The sequence below is a fragment of the Manduca sexta genome, chromosome 9 (assembly GCF_014839805.1).
Source record: "Manduca sexta isolate Smith_Timp_Sample1 chromosome 9, JHU_Msex_v1.0, whole genome shotgun sequence".
NCBI lineage: Eukaryota > Metazoa > Arthropoda > Insecta > Lepidoptera > Sphingidae > Manduca > Manduca sexta.
The window spans coordinates 471,445-497,108 of record NC_051123.1 but is presented as its reverse complement, the minus strand read 5'-3'; the positions used below and the strand labels follow the sequence as shown (position 1 = coordinate 497,108).

General features: G+C 36.1%; 2 protein-coding genes and 1 non-coding gene across 4 annotated transcripts; 1 reads left to right on the top strand and 2 right to left on the bottom strand.

The window, feature by feature from the left end:
- Positions 1-128: 128 nt before the first annotated feature.
- LOC115455702 (60S ribosomal protein L6) lies at positions 129-4,459 on the top strand. Of its 2 annotated transcripts, none has more exons than XM_030184369.2 (6): positions 129-216; positions 590-757; positions 1,325-1,476; positions 2,477-2,648; positions 3,234-3,419; positions 4,272-4,459. In XM_030184369.2, exons 2-6 carry the CDS (start codon positions 593-595, stop codon positions 4,431-4,433), a joined length of 837 nt encoding a protein of 278 aa, XP_030040229.1. In that variant the 5' UTR covers positions 129-216; positions 590-592; the 3' UTR covers positions 4,434-4,459. The 2 variants fall into 2 exon arrangements, with proteins under 2 accessions (XP_030040229.1, XP_030040231.1); XM_030184371.2 differs by having other exon boundaries at positions 192-291.
- A 6,836-nt stretch (positions 4,460-11,295) lies between these two features.
- Positions 11,296-24,706, bottom strand: LOC115455721. The gene is made up of 17 exons (XM_037436882.1): positions 24,078-24,706; positions 23,816-23,907; positions 23,520-23,664; positions 23,357-23,447; positions 22,915-23,074; positions 22,361-22,474; positions 21,727-21,833; positions 21,124-21,288; positions 20,656-20,757; positions 20,220-20,361; positions 19,870-20,001; positions 19,226-19,373; positions 18,744-18,875; positions 17,994-18,166; positions 12,155-12,315; positions 11,639-11,796; positions 11,296-11,402 (listed from the first exon to the last, which is right to left on the bottom strand). Exons 1-17 carry the CDS (start codon positions 24,487-24,489, stop codon positions 11,296-11,298), a joined length of 2,541 nt encoding a protein of 846 aa, XP_037292779.1. The 5' UTR covers positions 24,490-24,706.
- Trnae-cuc lies at positions 23,101-23,172 on the bottom strand. The gene has a single exon. It is a non-coding gene; the product is annotated as a tRNA-Glu (tRNA).
- Positions 24,707-25,664: the final 958 nt, after the last annotated feature.

Sequence of the window (25,664 nt, the reverse complement as noted above, 5' to 3'; positions counted from 1 at the left end):
AAATTAAATATAAGTTATTAATTTATTTGCTTCAATACCTACCATGTATTAAAAAAACTTTATATGAATTTCTATTACAATATCGGCGTAGTGAGTTCTATTACAATAACCGGTAACAAACATTTACCGGTTTTTTGACAGCTGCACATCATTATCCACTTCAACCATAGACAAAATCTTCTACAAAAAATTCTTTTTCTTGAACCCGGGTGGAATGTGAGTTGATATTGTTTTCAATGAAAATTAATCCGTTTGAATAGTTATATATTCAACAAATTCTGTCGTGAAAATGTATGATAAAAGCAGTGTATCCTTCAAACAAGTGATTTCGTGGTATATTTTCATATATCCAGTGTTAAAAATATTATTTTGGTGAAAACTAAAGTTTGACGTTTAGGCGAGTGATTGTGATTTTGATGTGCTTGCGAACATATACTCGTAATTTAGTCATATTTAGGTATTATAGATCACGCGCTGAATACTAGCGAAAGCCTAATCACTTGTTTGCAAGGATAGTGTTATAAACGTACATAACCTAAGTGCCAACACAGGTGGTCAGATATTGGAGGTTGTATTTGTTTGTCCACAGACCATGGCCCCCCCACAGCCGAAGCCTGTGGCCAAGCCCGCTGCGGCGAAGGCCGGCGGAGTTGCGAAGGCTAAAGTAGCTAAAGTTGCTAAAGTTGGCAAACCAAGGAACTACGACCTCGGAAATGGAGTTCTCCGCTTCTCGAAATCAAAGATGTTCCACAAGAAGGTAGGTTTACAAATACACGTTGTTGAATAGATTGTTCATGAGTTGTTTAATCTAAAATTCTCATAATCCATTTGTCATGAGTTTATGTGTAACGTTATTTCTCATAAACATAAGAATGAGGTGAAAGCATTTCATTATTAGGGGATATTTTTATTAGTGATTAGGCACTATTTAATCTCCGCTATAATGAAAACATTAATATTTCACAATGTGAAATGAGTCTTGTTGTCATTCTGGAAGCAAACATAACAGACACTATTGTACATATTGGATAACCTCAAAACAACACAACTTGCACAAGTTAAAAGTGTTTGATTTTATGTTGTATGTATTCTGTATGTACTTAGATGTAAAATAAGTTAAATTTATAATTTTTGTTTTGTGGGTGATTTGCTGTTAAATTTAAAAAAGAATAAATATGATCCATTCACATGTTTTATAACCATACCTACTTATTGTATTTGAATAAAAATAACTCACTGTCTGTGGCTTTGAAATCGTAAATTTTAATAAATAGTTAGCAGCAAACATGTCTTATGACATTTTAAATATTGTTTTACTTTGCAGGCCAAGTACAAGTTTGTTGGCAAGAAGAACCCTAAAGCACCCAAGCCCAAAAAGCTGAGGACTGTGGTGAAACAGATTGGTGGTGAGAAGAACGGAGGCACCCGTACCGTGCTGCTCAAGCGCAGGAAGTCTTTCTACCCCACGCAAGACAAGTGAGTGTTTTAAACAAAATAAACACAGCACACCTTTATCCTCAATAGAGGTAGAGGTGCAATTAGAACATTCATTTTCGCTATGTGAGTTCCACCCACAATATGGTAAGGGGTGAGCCTATTGCTATATCAGGCACAATTTTCAGAATTGGAGCTGATCAGAAAACTTAACATCACTGTCTGATATGAACCTGGAACGTCAAGTGTGTGGTTGTGCTGTGCATGCAATACAGCTATGACATTGGCAGACAAACAGTGTTTTGTTATTTTAAAAGCAAATTCACATGAATTAAGACTATACATTCTATAAATATGCTTACATATATCATGTCTCTGAATGCAATAAACTCAAAAACAAATTCAAAATATACAGAGATAAATAAATAAGATAAATAAATAATAAATGAAATCACATGCTTTTATATGCTTGAAAATAACACATCACAGTATGTTAATTTCACTCGGACACGCCACATCTGCACTAAAAAATATAATGACCAAAAATCTGAAAAATCAACTGGGATTTATGGTGGAAATATTTGTTATTCATAGACCTTTTTTATCTAACAACTGAGTAAGGCTGTGATAACAAGTCTGTTTCTCAGTGCTGACGGCATGGCAGTCTTCGCAGTGTGTAGACATAGGGCCATTGTGATTGGCTAATATTGAAATACAACAATAATAACCAATTACAACGGCCCTATGTCTATTTCTCAGTGCCGTTTTGCAACAGGCTTGTTATCACAGCTTTACTCCATCCTTAGATAAAAACGTTTATGAATAAGGGGGTTAGATGTTACATGGTGTAAAGGAGTATAATATTCTTTCATTTATTAACATAATGTCAAAATGATCCTGTATTATGCCAAATACTATAGCCAATATTTTATCATTTTGGCAATTATTAGCAAAAACGGCCAGAAATAGCTTAAAAATACATTTATTCCGGTCTTTATAGCCACCCGATTAAGGCATAAAGTAATATCTCTCCTTTTCCCAGGATCCGCAAGCAGAGCGGCGGCAAGAGGTTCAGCAAGCACGTGCGCAGGATTAGACCGAACCTAACCGTGGGCACGGTCTGCATCCTGCTGGCCGGACGGCACGCCGGCAAGCGCGTGGTACTCGTCGGAGTGCTGCCCAGTGGACTCCTGCTGGTCACCGGACCGTTCGCGGTGAGTGCTAATGTCTTATAGCTTAGACTTTAAACTAACAGCAATATGTTGCGCAAGAACTTTTAGGTCTATTTACTTTTTTGACTTGGTGCAAGTCTTGCGAGCTTAAAAATTTGTAGGGCTCACATTGATTGCTTGTTATATAGTCAAAATTGTTTGCGGCAGTCAACGTCTGCATATTTTCTTGCTATCTAAAACTTGTTTATGAAATATATATAAATATATAATATGATGAACTGCAATAATTTAGCATGGAATCATAAAATTTGTAATACAGCGTGTATTTCTGCCATTATGGTGCTGACTATTGATGACCCCATTTTGTACTCTGGATGAGGGCAAAAAAAAGAAGAGTAACTAAGGTTCTCTCACACCCTGCCCTACAACCACAACTTACGGCGGTACATCCGCCATAATACCTGCATGTTTCTAAATGAGGCCAATAATTGCTGTCAGAAACTAGTAAGATTTTAAAACCTAGAAACACAAGTCTAACAGAACCATAAACAAGACATTCTCTTCCTTGTCTGACTCTGCAAACTCCAATGAAAATACATACTTACAATATATTCTATTACATTTCAGTTCAACGCATGCCCCCTACGCCGGATCCCGCAGCGTTACGTGATCGGCACCTCCACCAAGATCGACCTCAAGGACTTCAAACTGCCCGCACACCTTGACGACGCCTACTTTAAGAAGAACAAGAAGAGCGTCAAGCGCAGTGTGAAGCGCAAGGCCGGAGAGGACATCTTTGCCTCTAAGAAAGAGGTGAGTTCTACATGCTTAGTTTAATAGATTACTGCCCAAATTCACAAATGTTACTGTGCTAAGTAACAAATCTTATGATAAAAGGTATATTACTCAGTGCTTTTGAATGGCTGCCATCGTAATGCATAGGCATAATTAAAATGAGCACTGTGATTGGTTAATTTTGATATACAACTTCAATTCAGTTAGCTGTCAGATAAACAAGGATTTGTATTTATCTACCCGGGCCACACAGGCTAGACCAAAATAACTAGTAACAATGTTATGCAGTGGAGGAGAGTCCGTTTAACCTGATTCCAGCCGGACTTGCAGACCACATTTATGCATATTAGTACCATTATTATGTTGTGTCGCCTTCCCTTTCGTAAAACATCACCTTTCGCGACTTATGCTTTGTTCAAAGAACCTCAAAAATGTATAATTTTCAAGATCCAAGTCTTTAAAATTGCTAGTACTTGTACCTTCTTTAACAAGCTAAAATAGTAGGTTCTGTTATGTCTACAAAAGAAGTGTTATCTAAATAGTATCACAATTTAACAAAGAGACAATGTGGTGGCTGACTCTATGTCAATCCTTATTCCATGCTTTGTTGTTCAATAAAGTACTTACTGCTTGCATGTAAGACCTTTCCTGGAATAAGACTACTTACTACATGCATTCTACTTTACACGGCTCTAGTATTTATCGTAGCTTTTTTTAAAACAGCCTATTTGTTAATCTCGGACTTCGCCTATCGTTGTCATATTTCATCCAAATCCGTTACGTAACTTACCTACGCGTTTACTTCTATAAACATTCCATATACCTTCGCATTTATAATAGGAAGATTAACATAATTTTCTTTATTTCCAGAAATACGTTCCATCAGAGCAGCGCAAGACCGACCAAAAGGCGGTGGACGAGGCGGTGATCAAGGCGATCGGCGCACGCGCAGACAAGAAAACATTGCGCGGGTACCTCAAGTCGGCCTTCGGACTCCGCTCCAGCCAGTTCCCGCACCGGCTGCGCTTCTAGATTAAGGGAATAAACAATTAAATAAGCTGATTGGTTTTATTTTAAATTACATGCAGCTCCCCCTGATCTTAGATTTTTTCAGCTCATTTATACATACCCCATAACAATTTCAATACTAAAGCGATATTATACAAACAATGTAGGTATTTATTTTGTTTCCATACACCTCTAGGCCACTTCTGCGAATTCCTGCATGTTGCTAGCAAATATTTTCAACTCTTCACGTTAGTAAACCTGTATTCAACTTCTCTTGTTTCAATTGCTCTTTTCTAATTAAAACATTTAACTTGAGTTTCATCATGTTTGCTAGCTCTTTCTTGTATCGACCATTTACTTCAGAAAGATTGAATAGCTTCAGAGGATCTAGGAGTGGACTTAGAATCTCTAGCCTCTTCAAAACCAAAACCCCCATAATCGCAGAATCTTACTGTATCTAAATTATCTTGAAACTTTATGACCCTATAGCTGATATATTACTACCTACTAGTAATACCTACCTCTTTTTAACATATAAATCAAGCAAGTATCGTCTAACCAAACTTATGTTTTAAAAGTTAAGCAGTGCTAAAGTGCTTTAAATATAAGTAAAATGGCGACCAAAACGTCATGAGCGCTATAAAAATTACACCGCAAAAGTGACAGTACCTACAAATTTTCATCTAATATTTAGTAATGAAATAATAAAAACTGTTGAAGTAAAAGATAATTAATGGATATGTGTTTAATTTACCTAAAATAAAATATATTAACTATAGTTTAAAATTAAATTTAATTCTTCGCTCTCCATGGCCATATAAAAATAAAAACAGTCTTATGTCTCTTAGTAAATTATATATAAATATACTATTACATATTTACAATTTAGATGCACACTAATTTTACACTTGACGCACATTTGTCGAGTGTGTTGAAGGCAATCTCCAAGTGATCTTCAGTAGTACTAGCAGACCTTTGCTCGTTTTAACAAAATATAAAGCTCCGTCATCTCCCGGTGATAACGGAAATTGAATAGTTAATACAACATGAAAGAAATTGGTTTACAGGAACATACATAGTTTTGAAGAAAACAGTGCGTTTTACTTTCATTTCATTTCAGAAAAAACTAGTAATCTCATTTTTATTAATATAAATTCATAGTTTTGTGTGCGCCCGCGCTCATTTGTTTGTGATTACGTGTAGGTAGGAGTAGGCGTATACGTGTGTATATTGGTTTCTCTCTCATTAAAGCGGATGAACGCATTTGGATGAAACTCAGACTGCACATAGCTTATTTCGTAGATTGAAAATAGGCAACATTTTCTCAATATCACCATTTTTCATCACTCGGGTAAAAACGCTGGGCGCCGCTACATAATGATTATCTGACTTTCCTTCAAATAGGATTAATTTCGTTAGTTTCTGTCGTTTTGTTGAACAATGTATTTGGAGATCTGTCGTAGCCTTGTGGTGTAATCTTATCTTGGAGTATTCTTCAATCACTGCTCTGATCAAATGTGTTCTGTGGTTTAGTGTAGCTGGCTGCTGTAACGAGTGTAAATATAGCGAGTCGAATATGTCTGAATTAATAAATGTTTTTAATGTATTTGATACTATTGTCTTTTTATTTCTAAACGTCCTGGGACAATTTTTACCGTCTCCTTTGTATTTTATCAAATAACGTATGATGGTTTCTGTTTTTAAGCAAATTTTGTATACATCTTCCGTTGAATAGCACAGTCCTCCCATATCTTTCAGGTGAATCAATTTGTGATGCCATATTCGAACTGACGTTACTAAGCTAGACACACACTCTTCACATTTAAGTTCCATATTTAATTTCCTTGCTACATAGCCTGATAAATAGCCCACAATCAATTTTCGAACAGTTGTTAATTGTTCGGTGTTTAAACGATCGGCAAGAATTATACAATTTGTTTCCGCAAGTCTGTCAGAGTCCAAAGTTCTTTCATTTTCAACTATCTGGAATTCTTCGTCATGTCTGTTCATTATAGCTGTATCATTAATTACGTCTACTGAAGAAGAATTTGATATTGTGAAGTTATCTAGTGGAATACAATTTTCGGTGAAAGATGACCGTAGTTCTAAATGATTAAGTGCTTTTTTATATCCAGATCGATATTGTAACACATTTGGGTTATTATTATTACTATTTCTTCGGATGCAACCAAAAAACAGATGCAAGTGATCTTGACTGAGACGATAAGTGGATAAATATTTGATGACCGATTTTTCCACCAACATGGTATACAAGCCTTTGAGACTTGCAATGCATATTAATGCACCAACAAATCCTGTATTATTTTTTGACTCAACAATCCGTTTCTCTGAAATGTTTATTAATACTCTTGGTTCCCGATTTGGCATTCGAATTTGACGCCTTTTTTTTACACGGAACCTCAATCTACTAATGTAGGTTTTGACATTATCTAAAAAATCGAAAATTTCTTGACTGTTGTTGGAATCGAGAGGCCTTTTGTATCCATAAAAATGACAAGATCGAGAATTTAGAACATCAAAAAGATAATTCATTGTGGTAATGAATTTGACTGTGCCTACTGAGTTCCGAAATTGAGAGAATTTCAACTCTTTATCGTAAAAAATTAGTGCATTCGCAACACTCTTACTGAGTAATTGAGTTGCTAGCTTTGCTTTCAACACTTGATTACGAAAGTCAATATGTCGGGGGGTGGACTTATTGGCAAAGTTAAGTCTACGACTTTGTTGTAATCTGGTCAAATTAACTAGGAGTTGCCACTTTATAAGTTGTCCATCTTCATCATACAATATTTTTTTGTTCTCAAATGTGTTTCGTATAAGTTTTATAATATGGCATGGATCAACTAATACGTATACTTTGTCTAAGGTAGAGGGGTGTATGAAATATGTTTTGAGATTATCAACATCCGCAAAGTTGCATCCTAGCTTTTCAACAGCTTGAAAATTTGCTGGACACCCATCGAAAGTGACACTGGGCACAAAAACCCCTACCTCAGAGCATTTAATCAAACAAATTCTAATCAAGGACGCCTTAGTATCAGCACTGATACCTGCCGCCAAGAAATATCCCAAAGGAATTTTCCAGTTTTCTGACAAAGAAACAAGCATGAATACTAAAACTTGCGTTGCTACTGCTTCTTCTTGTCCTTCTATGGGACAATCTCCAAAATTAACATATCCTAACTTTTTCTCCTTGAACAATTTTTGCTTCCTCAATGTCATTTCACCAAAAACAAGAGAGCATACAACTGGTTTGGAACTCGAATAAAATTTAAGTTCTAAGTTTTTAAAACATTCATTTGTAAATCCTGGTTCGGCGTTAATACTTCCATACCATTTACTGAGAGCCCGAGGGTGGGGCAAGGCATTTTGGAAAAAATTATGGACATATTTATAAGCAGCTGGTGAGTAGTAATTGCAAGTGAGAGCAAATTTTCGAATACTTGGTGGGTATTGAGATTTTTTCCTAGATTTTCTTTTTTTCTGTAATGTATTACAATAGATTTCTACTACTTTAGCTTGTTTAAACAACTGGTTCTTTATCTGTTTATCTATTCCGAATTTTTCTTTTAATTGTTTCATAATAGAAGTTAACTTTTTTGTTTTCTTCTTTAAACGTTCATTTTCTCGTTGCAATCGTATATTTTTTTTTGATGATTCCTTTTTTGCAGCAGGTACTTTACTTGAATCTTCCTCCAATTTAATTATTCGGGGTGGATATAAAAGTGATTCGTAGTTAGGCATTATAATTTTCGGAGTCGGAGCAGGCAGTGGATTTTTGGCGGGAATAGCAGATTTCTTAAGAAACCGCTTTCCAGTTTTGGTAGTATACAAATCACTAGCTTGGAAGTGTGCAGAACAGATAAACGAATATTTTGTAGGGAGCCATGAGTCTTCACTTCTATCTTTTTGAACAATTCTTATCCATTCGTCTCTTTTTGGATGACCAGGGTGAGCAAATCTGAAAAATATATACAGCTGTATGAGGGGCGAGATCATTAGCAGTGAAAGTAATGCAATATTACCCATAAATGTGCAAAATCAACTGAACCCAAAAATTCAATCTAAATACTAGCTCATACATAATACCTAGTGCTAACAAATGGCAAAATGATTTACAGTAAAAATGAAATCTAGGTATGTTTTCAAAGTTTGATTACTGTGGATTATGCAGTTATTACTCAACGTAAGGAAAAAAAATGTATACTTCTCCCACATAGTTTATACTTACCGATGAAAACTGATACATGATGAATCCTTATTGTTCCTTGATGTATTTTTACAATAGCGAAATACACATGTAGTCATGTTATCTGAGCTTCAATTAATATTTTTTGAATATATATACCTAAAAGAAAAAATATTAAATAAATAATTAATAACAAGGAAATATTTCTTCAAAGTCACCGTTTGACTGACCCGATTTTGATAAAAACTTTCCTGTTCTCCTAGTTGAAGTGAATAAAGGTCAGTAAAAAAAAATGATCACAATTCAATTCCCAGTTTTGGACATTTGAGCCAATATTCACACATACACAACCTACTCCACTTACCATCAGGTGCAGCGAGATCACATTGCCATTTACATATATAAAAAAAATACATATGAAATTTTATTTGAAAGCCGTACTAGATTATTATATGTAAATAATTTCCAGTTTAAATATTACATACCTATGTATCGAATTGATAACTTTCTTTTTTAAGTTGTTTAAATATAGCAAACTGGTTAAACTATTAATGAAATAAAAGTTTCTAAAAACATGTGAAAATCTGTTCAGGCACTAATTTTATTGACAACCAATTCTGTAAAGAAACATCCATAAACATAGTATTTTTATTCTCTTTGGAAACATCTGCATGTTTTAGTCTATCATTGTAAATTGCATTGTAATTAAAATAAAAAAATATTTTTTCTATGGTTGTATTACAGTATTATTGCCTGTTTATTCACTTGAATAACAAATAATTTTACTTACTTGACTAATAATTTTTATTCGCATACAGGTTTACTCGTAGACTCGAGTTCTTATATTAGGAAGGTCGCTCGATTTTCATATATAATATTATAATTCTCTTTGGCAGCTCGGCACAAAACTACACACTGTCAATGTTGAAACTATACTAAAGTCAGGTGTACGGATTGCAATACAGTTCATTCGAGCCAAAGTAAAGTAATATATGGAGGAATTCGAACTCATTGAATGTTCGGAATGTAAAATCTAGTACATACGTAACTTGTTATAATAGTTTTGCCTCCATCGTTGGCAGTCTAGTTTATTGGTCTCTGGTTGGCAGACGATGTTTTTGCCTATGTCAAAATAGGAAAAGAGTTACCAACTTCCAAAAATATTTACCCTTAAGGTGGTAGCTCAAGGTCCATTTTCATACATTTTGTTTCGGCTTTAATCTGGGTAACTAAACAAGTATTGGCAAGTAAAGAATTTAAATTCACGTCTAGTTAGTGATTAGTTCTCGCAGTTGAAAGAAAAATGTAAAAATAATTAATAATCATGGATATTTCGGCCTTTAAAATTTAATATGACGAAATTTTAATGTTAACTACATCTTGACTTGACTTGACTTAACTAAACTACATCTATTATCGTTTAAATACTTCACAACAGAAATATGACTTTTATTTCTTCCTTGGAAAACTGAAATTGTAGTTGTTGGTATAAACAACGTGTTAACAGTTAAATATCTTAGCATAGACTTAATAATACATCACACAGTGTAATTGACAGTTTTATAATTTATATTTTCCTATTTTTGAAAGTAAGTCACATGTAGTCAGTAGTAATATTGGCTTTTTTATTTAACTCCTCATTCTTAATATCAAGGAATTATGCTAGAAGTCTCTTAATCATTTGGTCCACAAATAGATATGTTTGCAAAAAATATATATGGAAGAAACCTAAAAAGTGCTCCTAAAAATATTTCGCCCCTCAAAAATCGCGTTTCACTAATTCTCTTCCTAAGTTTAGGGGGAAACCCTTAAATTGGGAACACTGGACACCGTAAAATTTCAATAGTGATAGGTCTAATATTGTCTATGACCTATTTAAATTTTTAGATGTGGCTGCATTGAGGGCTGCACCGTAGACTTACGATTATATTGCCAAATTCAAAGTAGGAAAACTAATGCTTGTTCTTGTTCTGAGGAAAGCTCACTGAGAAAGCTCAGAGAAAAGTGATTCAGAAAAAGTGACGATAAAATTTCGATGTCTAATATTGTCTATGACTGTTGAGCGGCGAATACAAAGTAGAATAAAAATCTGAGATAAAAACGTTACACATGTTTTTTTTATTGCTTTGAATCATGAATGACGACACGAGCTTGCCGTTCGCCTGAGGGTAAGCGATACGGCCGCCCATAAACAATAGAAATACTTTCCAACAGGGAAACTTGAATTACAAAGTATTTTCCAAACAATAAGTAAATAATATTGTATTGTGTGTTTCATCACACCAACAAGAGGCCGCCGCGCCGCGCCGTAGCATTTGAATCCACAATTACATTACACTTAATACCAGAGTGACTGGAAATCCATGCCGGTCACTTGTTCAGCAGTTCTTTAATTTGATGGTAATGAAAAAAATTGCTACGGGATCGAAAATTACATTTTGATAAATCCAGACGGCCCTATTGGTTTGGTCCTGTTTTCACACGTTATTATTTACTACGTCGTTATTGAATTGGGTTGCCGAAGTAATTAATTAAATTAAGTTCGCTCTCAAAAAGCTGCCAGCAGCAACTTATATGTGCCTGAGAATAAATAGGTTAATTGCTATTCAGGTACTAAATAAATCAAAACACATCTGTTTCAGTTTATATTGTATGTTGCGCGTGTGTGTGCGGAGGTCAGGCGGGCTTGTACTTGTGAGGCGCGCGGCGCGGAGGCGCGGCGGAGCGGGCGCGCGCGCCGTGCCGCTCGCGCCACTCCGACTCCAGCCGCGCGTACACACCGCCTGTTCAATAATTAGTTAAGATAAACTATATGAAATACTCTTGTGCATAAGCATATTACAACAAAAATAACAAGAATGTATGCGCATAATATGTTTGATGCCTAATGTATTTAGGATACTTTAGGAAATTGTTACTGACATTTTAAATTATAGTTTCCGGTTCCAATAATAGAGGTCGCTAGACACAATCGGTTGACTTAAGTACATTGTAAGATTGTATGACTATTAACACTGACCTGGGGGCGGCTTGGCGCGCTGGTCGCGTGCGTGCGGTGTCCTGGCGAGCGCGGCGCGCATGTGCCGGTTGGCGCGCTCCTCGAAGCGTCGCTGCGCATCCTGGTTGCTGCGCGCGGAGGCACAACCAGCCCACTCACGACCGCCAGCGCGACCGCGTCTACAGAGACATTATACTTGTGTTACTCACTCAGAGGACAGAAATTAGGACAAAGATAATAAAAGTATAAAAAAGTGAAAAAGAAACATGCTGCTAGATAAATATTTTATTATATCAGACCCCGCAGTTAACCCCGAAGGAAGGCGAATGGGATACTGGAATCCCCCGGCTTAAAGACTGTAGGGCCTTAGAGGAAAGTTGGAATGGGATATCTACGGAACTAAGTGTGGGAGAAGGAGAAGAAACCCTCTTAGGGCCTTGTGTGTCTAAGACTGCGATAAATGTCCCCCCGTACATGAGCGCGTGAGAATTGCCTCGGGGAGTGATAGGAAGGAGTTGGTATATTTTCCATGTGCACCTGGCGGGATGCGCCCGGGCCCTGGCGGGCGGCGCGTGTCTCGCAGGGCGGCGCGGCGCGGCGTCCTCGTCGCTGCGCGCGCTGCGCTCGGACGCGTCGCTCGAGCAGGACGACTCGCCCTCAGACCCCGCCGAGTCGTCGCCGCCGCCAGACGCGCCTTTCTTTGTTAAACCATAAGTTATTGGGTGTGTTCTACTTAGATTTTAGACCAAACAGCTGTATATCCTTATTCAAACTCCATACAATAATTAGGGACAATTTACAAACAGTACCTATGATTAAATAATAGTTCTAACTACTATATAAGTAATTCATTGAGTACATTTACATAATATTTTCCCCAAATATAATTATATAAAGATTTTCTACAATTCAGAGGTGGCGTAAGCCACGAAGGACGTGGGCAACCACCCACAAGTTCGACCTTGCGCTACAGTTTTCAATGTCTTACCTTTAATTAATGACATACGCATACAATATCCATGTAGAACAGTGTGATGAACCACAAAAATGGACATGCTATTTATTCTTACCCACATAAAATGTTGGTTAATTTATGCTACCTTATGCCTTGGAATTTATGCTACTTATAACTTAATTGAATTTTTACGAGTTAGGAGTGAAAATGGCAACGAAGCGTCATGTGTATCGACTTTCTCTGGTTTAGACTGTGTCATTTTGTCTGTGAGGTTGAGTTTCGTCTAGGTTCATGTTAGGGTAGGTTCAGAGTCTATCTTAAATCAAGTCAGACAAAACAACCAAATTATCTTTTTACATATCTGGGGCATGATTCTCTACGACAATGTCGAACTTGTAACACGGCGTGTTTCGTTAACTTCGTGTTATGACTGTGTAAGAGTATTCTGGATGCTAATTTGACATTTCATAAACACGATGAGGTGTGACACATCCGCCTTATGGGCATGTTACGAATTGTCAAAATAACGTGCGGCAATCCAGCGCGTCTATGCGCGTTTAGACAAATTAATTATTTAGATACAACGACTGTATAATTTCTATTGACGATAGTATCCTCTTTACATCGTGAAAACTCAAATATAATATTCTACCTTATCAGAAACAAAAACAAACATAAATCCTAAATGATCGAATTAATATTCAAACCTATGTTTTTGTATCTTGATAGTCAAAGGAGAATGCCCATTTTTGTATGAAAGTTGGGCTACGCTTGCGTCTGTACAAAACCTTCACTAAACTACAGGTAATATATCCTAAATCTTATAGAAATTGAAAACAATTGGATATTCGATGGGAGTTCGGAGTAATCAGAATTTTTATAACGCAGTTATTTTGAGGTTAAGTATGGACTGCAATAATGTACGGCAGAAAGTAACTACGTGCCTAATTAAGTTAAATATTGCAGAACCTACTTGTTATTGCTATAAGCAATTATTGGACATTCTTTTCACCTAGCTTTAATTGCCATCATAAGAAACTGATAGGTACTAACATATCTGATAAGACGAAACTCCAATAAAACTTAAAAAGATAGTATGACGGAATATTAGTTTTTCCACGGAGCATATTATGTTACCTGACCTTTTGTGTACGTATATATTTTTCTGACTTACGACTTATTCTATTACATGGATTACCTAATCTTTAATTCCACCTACCATTATCTCACTCCAATATGGCGTCAACACATATTGTAGAATAAATTCAGATTAGTTTTTATGACCGGCCTATGCCTGACGCCAACCCTCTTTGGAGGATCTCGATCCCAGGCAACTCATGTTAGAAACACCGAGATAAAATGTTGCTTGGCCTGGAAATCGAACCCAGGAACTCACTTCACAGCCTGATTACGCTAATAGTTAATTATCATAGGGAAAGAAAAATAAAACGAGAAATACGAAATCGGATGCATATTTTTATATAGATATATATTTTGAATAGAGGTATATATTCTTGGCATCCTAAAAATAAAAACAAGAATTTGATATAGCTGCAGCACGTTTATATATACTCCTGAAGTGAGTCCATGATTTCTTGCAGCGCTGGTCGGGTCATGTCATGTTGTTGTTGTCTGTGAACCTCTCTATTAGCTGATCTCCAACAAGCAGCACAAACTCATTCTCCCCTTGAAACCTAAAATATAATGTAGAAGTTGAGTAAACATGTTCAGATTATTATTATTGTTAAACTGTTTTCTTTAACTTTGGCAAGATTTTTCCCACATTGTGGGTATGTTAATAATAATCTACAAAACTTACAAACTGGACAGCTCGTCCAAGAAATATACGTGTCGTTGCTGTGACACCGCAAAGGTGCAGTTAATACACCGCCGGGATATGCCGTCTCGATTAACTGTCCTGGGTCTAGGTTCTAGACGACATTGTGTTGCTAACTAAAAGAATTCCGTCTCAAAGTTCGAAACACACACTATACACGTTGTTTTTAAGAGAGGATTTCTCGACTCAACATTAAAATACATAAGAAACCACTCCGATCTTGAATAAGATAAATATTATAATATTTTAATGATTTAACATTCAAACAAATCTGAAATGTCAAAATGTCATTAATTTCAGTTGCCAGTGGAATAAAAATCTCTACCCATATATTCATAATTTAAAAATAAAGTCCAGACATGTTTTAGCTGATTTTAGTATTTCTGTCGATGCAAGTACAAGTCGCCATTTGTTTGTTATTAGAACGATTAATATTTTCTCTTTTTTTCCACCTATTTGGAGTTTGGTCATAATTATTAAGTAAAATATATTATTTTATGACAATATATTTGAGATGAATAAATATATTGTTATAAAATAATATAGGTACATATATTGTAAATTCAAGTACAAGCACATTTTTTGTACATATTTACTTTTTTATTCCATCTAAGATGGGAATTTGTTATAAATTGGTATCATTTCGCCATATTGGCAGTAAATTATCGGATGTTTCATTTGCAACAATTAAACAACTTTTTTTTTCATATATTTAAAACCCCCATTGGCTTATGACTGAAATAAATACAAATAGAGTAATAATTAAAATGATGATTTTTTGTGGATATTTGGTTGAGACGCATGACTGACGCAAATATAGCCTGGTTTTGGGCATTGTCCTTTGTGTTATGGGCTCAGCGGTGAAAAATAAGCTACTTTACTACTGGCAACCCGACTTTTGACAACAATTGAGGTCAATCAAGTTTATTTTTTATTACTTCGATGTAATATTTCTATTAGTAAATAGATAGGCCAAACAAATATAAAACACTAATGAAGGTATCTTTTTAAACAATGTTTTCTTAATTATGTACATTACAATTAATACTATGTAGTTTCTTTGTGGTGAAAGTTTTGTACCTATAAAGTTTGATAACAATAAAGATTATTGAAGAAATTTTTACTTGTTATACATTATTGTTGTTATAAGTAATTGGTAGAGGTCTTAATCAAGGGCTTAGCCAGCTTTAAATTAAATATCAAAATCTTCTAAATGTGAATATCGATCCAGGGGAACAAAGCAAAAATTTCATGTAGGTAATCCCAATAATTTTACACAATTACAAACAAAAGTATGTAATCATGTTAAATCTAAAATTGTTTGTACAAACACTTTCCTTTTTTATTTTAGGAGACCAAAGGCATCTTACATTGAATACTAATGTTAACAAAACTGATAATATCAAATGTAATAATAAAATAATTTCTTTTACAGGATAGTGAATGTAATGCAAGATATTCCAAATAAATAATAGTAAAATATACTCAGTTTTAACAACATATTATTTTTGTTTTATTTTTTATTTGTTGTTCAGTCTTAGATAACATAATATACTTAAGGCGATACCTCAAGGTCCATTTTCATACATTTTGTTTCGGCTTTTAATCTGGGTAACTAAACAAACAAGGCCGAAATATCCATGATTATTAATTATTTTTACGTTTTTCTTTCAACTGCGAGAACTAATCACTAACTAGACGTGAATTTAAATTCTTTACTTGCCAATACTTGTTTAGTTACCCAGATTAAAGCCGAAACAAAATGTATGAAAATGGACCTTGAGGTATCGCCTTAAGTAAAATTTCTATACATGAGTTTGAATGTTTGTTAATTAATCAGTTTCACCTTAATAACTAAATGAATGTGTATGAAATATGCTACTCAGACAGTGAGCTGTGGATTGAATAGAGTACTTTTTATTCCAAAAAGATTAATGACGGTTGAGCTATACACTTATTTTAATTATTGTTGGTAAGTCTGTTATATGTGAGTGTCTGTCTTAATAGTTATAAGGTGTCTACGGCAATGTCTATTTCTACAGCCAAGTTAAACTGTGTCCATGCACTGATGTGTACCAGTTTAGAGGAAATTGTAACTAGCGTAATTACTTTATAAGACCTAAAATCTTTGTCTCATTCTGAAAACCTACTGTGGAACGTCACATAGTGCTTTACAATTCAAAGTTCCGGATGGCATTGTAACTGTTTATGGGCGGTCGTATCGCTTATCATCAGGTAAACGTCGACATCCTCGTCACATTATTTAACTAAATAAAAAAAAAAGAATTTGAGTTAATGCCTTGTCGATTTTGCAACAAATTTTATAATGGAAGGTCCGTAGAATTCCTATTAATATACGTTGTTAGCGCTAATTTAACATAAACTGCATAAGCACAACAGCATTTACTATTATTCATATAACAGCATTCGTGTAAAATCTTCAGTAGCATTCAATATATCAATTCAATTCAATTTTTGAAATGTGGCTTTAGTAAACAAATCAAGTAAATAAGTCAATGACATTGACATTTGACAATAATTTTGAAGTTATATTTTTTCGTTTGAAAACAATCACAATCTACAGAAATTTCTTTAAATTATTTTTATATTCCTTTCATGTTTCTTACATTTAAGTATATACAAAAATGGGATTAAATAAAGTTTGGCAGTGATTTATTCGAGTTACATCATTTAATATCACGAATACAAACAAAAAAGCCTTTTCAAAAACCGATACTTGCCGATTCGAGGGGATGAAAGATTTCTGAACGCATTAACACATAGTAATATAAAAAATATTAAGCATAGACAACCTATCGTATGGCATACACAATACCTATTTATCAATTACACATCGTGGCGCGTGTATGAAACGCGTTTGTGTTTAGAGCTTGTTTTGACAACACGCGTTTACGGTGTGTTATCGCGAGTAGCATAGGGAATCAACCTACTGGTGTATTATTACGGGACAATATTATTTTGCATCTAGAAGACTTTTTCAATTCGGTCTGCGATTAATTGCATAGAATGTTGTTTAAGTATAATAGTATAAAATATTCTAATATAGGGACTTTCTGTGTAGTATGGATTTAAAGCTGCAGTGATCTATCTACAATTTGAAGCAAAATAAATGTTTTGTTACAAAAAGTGTTTGCACTAATATAAGAAACAAGCGATGTTTCCATACAGCTTACATTATAACATACTATATTATCTATACTAAATTAATACGTGTCTAGTGTCTACATACATTGACGTATGTTCTATAGACACGCACGTCCATATAAACTATTTGTTCAAAATCTAGATAGAACTGAAGTACGCTACAGCGCTAAAACATCAATCGTCGTCTAATCAAACTTTAAACATGCAGTGCTAAAGCGCTTGAGTATAAGTAAAATGGCAACCAACACCGGATTGCGGTACAATTCATTTGAACCCAGTGAATGTTCGGAACGCCAGATCTAGTACGTAGTACATATATGTACATCGATGTCTACATAATGATTAGTTACCATCTATTCAATAATTACATATTTGAACAGCCGGCCGCAACGGTTTTCTTATCTTTCTTTTAACCTTACCTTCCGGTGCGGACTGTCACCGCGCTCTCCAGGAGCGGACTTCAGTGGCTTGGGGGTCCGGGGCTCTGCGTGTGGCGAGGCCGCGGCGCTGGGGTGGGTCCCGCCACCAGCTAGCGAGTGCACGGACCGGTCTCCGGCTACGGGCGACGCTGCCCGCGCTGAAGCTGCGTTTCCTTCACCGCTCAACGGAATATCGCTCTCAGTTGTAAAATATGCAATTCGCCGAGGAGTTAAATTTTAATGTCTAAACTCAAGTTGCGGTTTCTTTTAAATTATTTAAATATTTTGTAATAGATTTAATTTTCCAATAGTCGGTTTTTTATCTGAACAATAAAAAAATAATCTAAGCTTAAAATATAAAAATGAAGACATCACAATCTAAGTGTATGTACACGTTGTGATTGAGGCCAGTAATGTAAGCGTCACACGGCCGCTACATGTGTTATATGTAGCTTATGTACAGCTGTGAATTTGCTTAACACGACGACGTGCTATAAACCGTTGCTTATTCTTAGGCAATATTTAGTCTCACTAATGATTTGCGAAGCAAGATATGTTGGAGCGACAGATAATAATATTTTATTGCTCCTAAAATTGATATTGTTTCCTTTCCTTTACAAAATCCTTCGAATGACATAGAATTTATAATTTATCAATCTAAACTGTTTGTTGTTATGTTACAACGTCTGCACTGCGATATTTGACCTCCCAAAAATCCGTTGCTCCAACGAACTGCCCAAGCGTTCTCACCGTTAAACTTGTTGTTGCTCGTGTAGAGCTTCCCCAGTAGTCCGAGCGGCGGCCGTGGCGGCACGAGCTGGATGCCCTCCCACCAGAATACTTCCTTGCATTGGAGACGGCCGGTGCTCTCGTCGCCTGGTTCTGGGTGTGAGTTTTTTGGTTGCAAATTTTATTAACTCAATTCCACTCCGGAAGACGCCTGGTTGAATCGTAAATGTCTACCAGAGCTAACCGTAATACCCAAACTAATCTCGAGGTCGGCGAAGGATATTACTAGATAACGAAAATTGTTTATGACCTTTGGCGAAGGACTATTTATTGGGCATCATAGCTAAACTAAAAGCAGATAGTAACGGATTGTACAAACATACATTATCCCTGTATGGGAATCAAAATTGGAGGGTTTAAAACCAGCTCTATACCTCCTGAACTGCGAAGGCTCTAGCAGCTTATAGTCTAAATGGCAAATACAGGAGCTTTCTCCAACTTACCCCTGCCAACAAGCCGTGTGAGCCTCTCAGGGAACATAAGCTGCGGCGGTCTCATGGCGATGATGTCGCGGAACTGGTTGTATATCTCCATGACGGCCGCGTCGGTCGCCAGTCGCTCGTCCGGCACGTGCTCGCGGAACTGACAACCCTGTGTGTAGTTGACTTTGGTTTAGTGCGAAACTATCGTTAACTCTTGAAGTGAGAAGTCTTGATTTAATAGGAAAAGTAAACAAAATCTTGAGCTACATAGTTCAATATCAGGAAAAATAATCATAAGCATTCATTGAAAACCACTGTGAGGTTTTTCAAAGGCGACGTCTCTTTATATAGACATCGAAGCAGCCATGATTGTGAACTTCACAACTCCATGGGAGACAGAATATTTTTTTTAAAGACATCTACCTATAATTCATTGATCATTATCGGCAACGAAATGCTAAGACATATTTCAAGGTTAATACTATCAACCTAGGCCGCTAACGCATCACTATGCCCTCTGGTATTGCAGATGTTCATAGGCGACAGTGATCATTTACCAACTGGTGAACCGTATGCTCGTTTGTCCTCTATAACATAAAAAAAAAAACCTATAATAACCTGCAACAGTCGTCACCAACAATCCCTAGGTATCTACAAGTCCTCACCGTGTTCCTGGTGATGGTCTCGAACCTGTAGGCGCGCTCGCCGCAGCACGGGTACCGGCCGGCCGGCAGCGGCGCGCGCCCCTCCACCACGAACATGTGCGCCTGCTGCTCGTGGTGGGAGCACCACTCCATCTGCACAAAGAATACAGGGGCGAGATAGGAGCTGCTTTCTCGAATGCTGTACCTAAGTCGAAAAGAGCGCTTCGTTCCTGTAATAAATAGCTAGTTGCATTGAATAAAGCTTGTGAATTAGGAAAGATACAGAAATTATTACGTACTTATATTTAACATCTTAAAAAATAACGACTACCGTGTTATACCAGAAAATAATAGGCAAATTGCAGTTATACCTGATATGCAGGAAAGTAGCTATCGCACAGTTGGCAGCGCAGGAAGTGACAGTCGGCCCAGAGGCGCCAGTAAACGCGCCGCCATGACCGCAACTCCCCGTACAGCCACGTAATGTACTCGTTTAGGCTCCAATTAGGTTCCCTTTATCAGATAATATAAGACCACACCTTTTATACAAGCAGAAAATTAAACAAACTTTCAATCGGCAATGGTATTTGGATGGGTGTCTTGGGTTTTCAATATAGATTTAAGAAAGATAATAAACTAGCAAGCACTTGTGATACTCCCAATTTTCACTTATCTTCAGCCTTACAAGTTTTGACAAGACCGAAATACTTACCAAGAATTTCATGAACATAACAGTCATGAAGCAATCAGAACACTTAGCTACCTCAGTATGGAAATCTATAGCTAAAGTATCAAACTAAAGCTTACTTGGTGTGCGTAGAGACAACATTCCCGCGTCTATCGATGCGCATGCTGGACGGTTGGCACGGCACTTGTTCAGCTATATGACGCCCTAGTAGTTTATTGCACCTATAATACAAAAAGTAAAAAAAGGAGGGAACTCAAGCCAAAATTAAGATAATAAATACAAGACATAATTGAATCGTGTTATATACAATTAATGTACAGACTTGCACGCGCGCGTACACACTTTGGAATGAACTCTCTGCATCGATGTTCCCAGAGTGCTATGACTTGTCCTTCTTTAAACGCAAGGTTTTAAAAGAGTGCTCGCCTTATCTCTGGTATTGCAAATTCCATGGGCGGATGCTGCTTACGATCAGGCGGACCTCTGCTCGTTTGCTATTTTAGCAATAAAATGGCTGCATCGAGCCATTTCGTGTGACGTAAAAATTTATTACAAACACCCATAATGCTACAAAGTGAAGCCCATACTTGTTGCATTTGAAGAGCGTGGCGAGTGTGGAGTAGTGTCCGCGCAGAGTCTCCGGGACAGGCTCGGCGAGGGACAGAATCATTTTACAGAACAGCCGCGATTGGATCTTGTCCTTACGGTCTCTCACCGCTTCTAACTCAGCGTTTGTGTACATGGCGGCTAATCTGAAAAGAATAGCATTTCAGTGAAAATATTATTAATACTCAAATAAGTTTCTGAATTCTGGAAAAATGTGTGTGTGCGTGTTAAATATAACCACAGCGTACTTAATAGAAGTGGATTTTTATATTTTAATTTTCTCCCAACGTTTCGAAGACTGCAGGCTTCATGGTCACGAGGCGGACTGAGACGTTGGCCATCCGAACAGCCTACTCATCTCTTCTTCCGTTAATATTTATTTTTTATTGAGTATCGCAAAAAGTGTAACGGTCATTATACGATGACTACCTTCCCAATTGCGCCCCTGGCTTTTTTATACAACTTCATAATTAGACAACTTCAATTAAGTTCTACATCTTACCATAAATAGCAGCTACACTATTAAGAAATTGTCTACCATCACAAATTATTATAATAGGGTAATAATTCTGTAGGTAAATTACCTAGTAAGCAGAGCATCGCTGAGACAAGCCAGGTTAGTAGAGGTCTTCACTATGTCGTTCAAGTGAGCGTGGCAGTATATTAAACAATCATGCAGAAGCGGCTCCATCTTGAACAAATTGTAAATGTACCATTAGATTTAATATAATTCGTCCACCTACTATTATTTGATCCCAGTGTGGGGTTGGCGCAACACCTTTTTTCGTAACTTAAAAAGATTTGACATAGTTTTGACAGCTTACTCTAGGCAAGGCTGCAAGGCTCAAAGATGAATTAAAAAAATATCACTATTCTGAATTACCCATAAGTTTAATACAGTTATTGCTTGAAGTTCTTAAGAAATTTTAAAATACCCACACATATTATATGTATACTAGCTTTTGCTCTTGGCTTCGCCCGCGTGAAAGTGTTTTCCGAGATAATTTTTTTTCGACTTACTTGATGTGCATCGTTATATTATGACCAAATTACACAAAATCATTAAAAATTTTAGCCCAGGTGTTATTCTGACATATAACCAATTTTACTGTAAAGTTTCATCCAAATGTGTTTTGTAGTTTTTTCGTGAAAGAGGAACATACATATATAAATCCATCCTCACAAACTTTCGCATTTATAATATTAGTAGGATAGTACCTGAAGGAAGGAAGCAGACACGAGTATCGGCACCACATTGTGAGGGTCCAGTAGCGGCCAGTCTGCCACTAAGATGGAGTCCCTCTTCACCCATCGCATCAGCCAGTCGAAAATCTAATTAAAAATAATATAGTTTAACCTGTCCTCGTAAATTTTTGAAGGAAAAGCAAAATAAACATATACCTAAATTTTCATGTAGCACAAATTTGTCTAAAAACAAAGTATTACACGTAATAATTATAATAAATGTAATTTCATACGACTTTAACGCCATCTAACGATTAAATTGCGCCGGAGAGAGCTTATGTATGACCACAATGTTTTTCAATCACCACGTTCATCTTCTAGACGACATAAAATAATGAATATTTCTTTTTTCATATTATTTGGGACCCCGTTATTTTAATGTTCGGCACTGTACGGAATAGGACAATGTTTTTCAAGATAATTGTTTACTGTCCATAAATTTTAGTTTTTTGGAAAATTTCTCGAGAATGTAATTTTACAAGTTAACTTTCTGAAAGTCAACAAAAAATATTTTTTGTGTTTCATACCTGTATATCGCAATGTACAGATATATCCATATCTTCAAGCCTCTGCCCGGCGGTGACGTCAGCGAAGTAACCCATTTTGGACACAAGTAATTTTTGAGGACATCTAAAATCTTTTTTCATTCCCTTGACTTCGTCACAAACGTGGATTTCAACATCACCGCTAAAAATAAAAATGCAAAAAGGATATTCCGATACCGGGAATCGAACCCGAGCCTCCTGGGTGAGAGCCAGGTATCCTAGCCACTAGACCATATCGGATGATACATGTGCTATTGAATGTATTAATTAGTTCGTACTATTAATATTTAATTATTTCAGGTATTCAAATTATAATAAATAAGTGAATAAATATCGCTGAATCACTACCAAGTCTTGATAAAGAGTAATTAAATTACGGTAAGTGTTGCCACTAGCGACATCTTTTATAACACAAATGACTTACTCTTGTTTCTGGGTTGATCTCTCTTGTGCTGTGGCTATTGAAGATTTACGTCTTCCTAGGCGATCTCGAGAATCTTTTTCGTTAATGAAACCTATGAAAACAAATTATAACGGTTTAAACAGTTACTGAATAAAAATACACAAGATAACTGAAAGTAAATTACCGCCAAAACTAGCTGGTTTTTTCACATCTGTAGCATTTGACGGGACTTTTTTGATAACAGGCGCATAAACACTTGTTGTCTTTGAAGGTTTCTTGTATCCAACCAAATACGGCAGAATAGAATCCAAGATGCCTTCGTTTATTACCTAAAAGTAGTAATTGTGTTTAGCGCTATCTATTATCTCGTATTGGAATACACAACATACACATTTATTTAATAATTATTTATATCTCTGTTATGAAAGATGCTAAATATTTATATACATATAGTAAAATAATTGTAAAAGTCACACGTACATCGTTAAGTTTACAGTTTAAATTCGCCTCTGTCCAAACACCAAGCATCTCAACCTTCCCCTCAGGCGGCAGTGAACGACGACGACCTTTCACTGAAATTATAACATTTTGATATAACTATAATACAATTTAATATGCATTAACAAACACAATAAATATACATATTTTTTTAACATTATCGGCTGATATTTATATTAGTTGCTACAAGCGAGTACTAGATGGCGTTACTACCATATTCCTCTTCAAATCTACAAATCCTTACCTTCTATTTCACTGCAACTGTATCTCTTTTCAACGCGTTCACCGTCCGTCTTGGTTTCCAAAGCTGATTCACTCTTACTCGTTACAGGTTTTGGGTCATTGAATGCCGTTTGGTGTAAAAGATCCCTCTCTTGTTGTTCTATCACATGATTCAGGACAGTTAGTTTGGTAAGTTCCTCCCAGTCTATCTTCGAATCGTCTTCATCACCTTCCAGATGTTCGTAGACTTGGTAAGCAGTCTTCATAAAATCAAAAAAATCCTTTACCGTAATGATTTCGGCCGGAACATTGCTTTTTGTTGAGGAATTTCTTCTCGAAGTTGGCTCTGAGCGGGTTGGGCTTTTTGCTGTTTTAGTATCGTCCCTTATCATAAACATCGATGATAAATCATTTTCGGGGTTCGGACTCGCCATTTTCGTGTTCACTACATTGGAATTGGAAATTTGTATTGATTTAACGAGCCTCCTGGATACCGGTATATTTCAAAATGAACACGTGAAATGATTGTCAAACAATGTTCCGGAAACGTTTTGTAGTTTTAATTATTTATTATAAAATGATAAAACATTAAAATGTATAAAGTAAAAAAAATAAAGAAAATATATCTGACATAAATTGTGTCATAACTTAAAATATTATCGATGGACTTTAAATAATTTAAATGAATTATCTCTGCTGCCGCGGTATTTTTACTAAAATGTTAAATATTGGGTAATTTTGAACGCTTGATCTTGATAGACCAAAATGTTATTATTTGGCATATAATTTTGGTCCGAAATGCATGTACCGACTACAGTTTCCATAGTATTGTAATGCTTTTTGGACTACCGGCTATAGTTGAGTGTCTAATAAAATGTAAGTATAAATATGTTCTAGCATTGTGCTACTTTGTGTTTTTGTGTTTGTCTTTACCTTTACTTTAGCGCAGTTAATTACCCACCTAGGTATTTATTAATGAAGTATAATAATCTTGTGAGAGTTTTTTTTTTCATCGGTCTACCCGCGAATTGCGTGTGACCATTTCCGCTTGTACACTTTGTAAAGCTAAAAATAGAGGCTGTAGTTGCGGTCTCAGATAGATTTAAAAAATGTTTGTCAATCCTTACCTAGTAGCTAGACAAGAAATTCATGATTTAGCGTCTATTATTAGAGAACTATTTACCTAGAGAAAATAAAGATCTAAGAAAAAATAATATACCAAAAGTCAATGACATTTTACAAATAGACGCGTCATACACTAACAAAATTGCACATAAAAACAGCGGAGTATTTACTATAGTCACAGCCCTAGCGGCTCGCATCGATACGGCCCGAGCGAGCCCGAGTGGTTCCGAATGGGCCCGAGCGTCGGCCGCCCCGTCGCCATGACAGTCGAATAAAATGGATTTATTAGTTTAAAAATAAGTTAAAGAGTGTATACTTATTACTAACGTATAAAATGAAACGTTTTTCATTCACAGTTGGAGTATAATGTGTACATCGTCTAAAAACACAGGAAGGCATTTTATTTATAAAAATACAAAAAGTTAGTAAGCCGACTAGTCGCGACAGTGGTTGGAGGTTGACTAAGTGAATGTCGGGCAGTTAC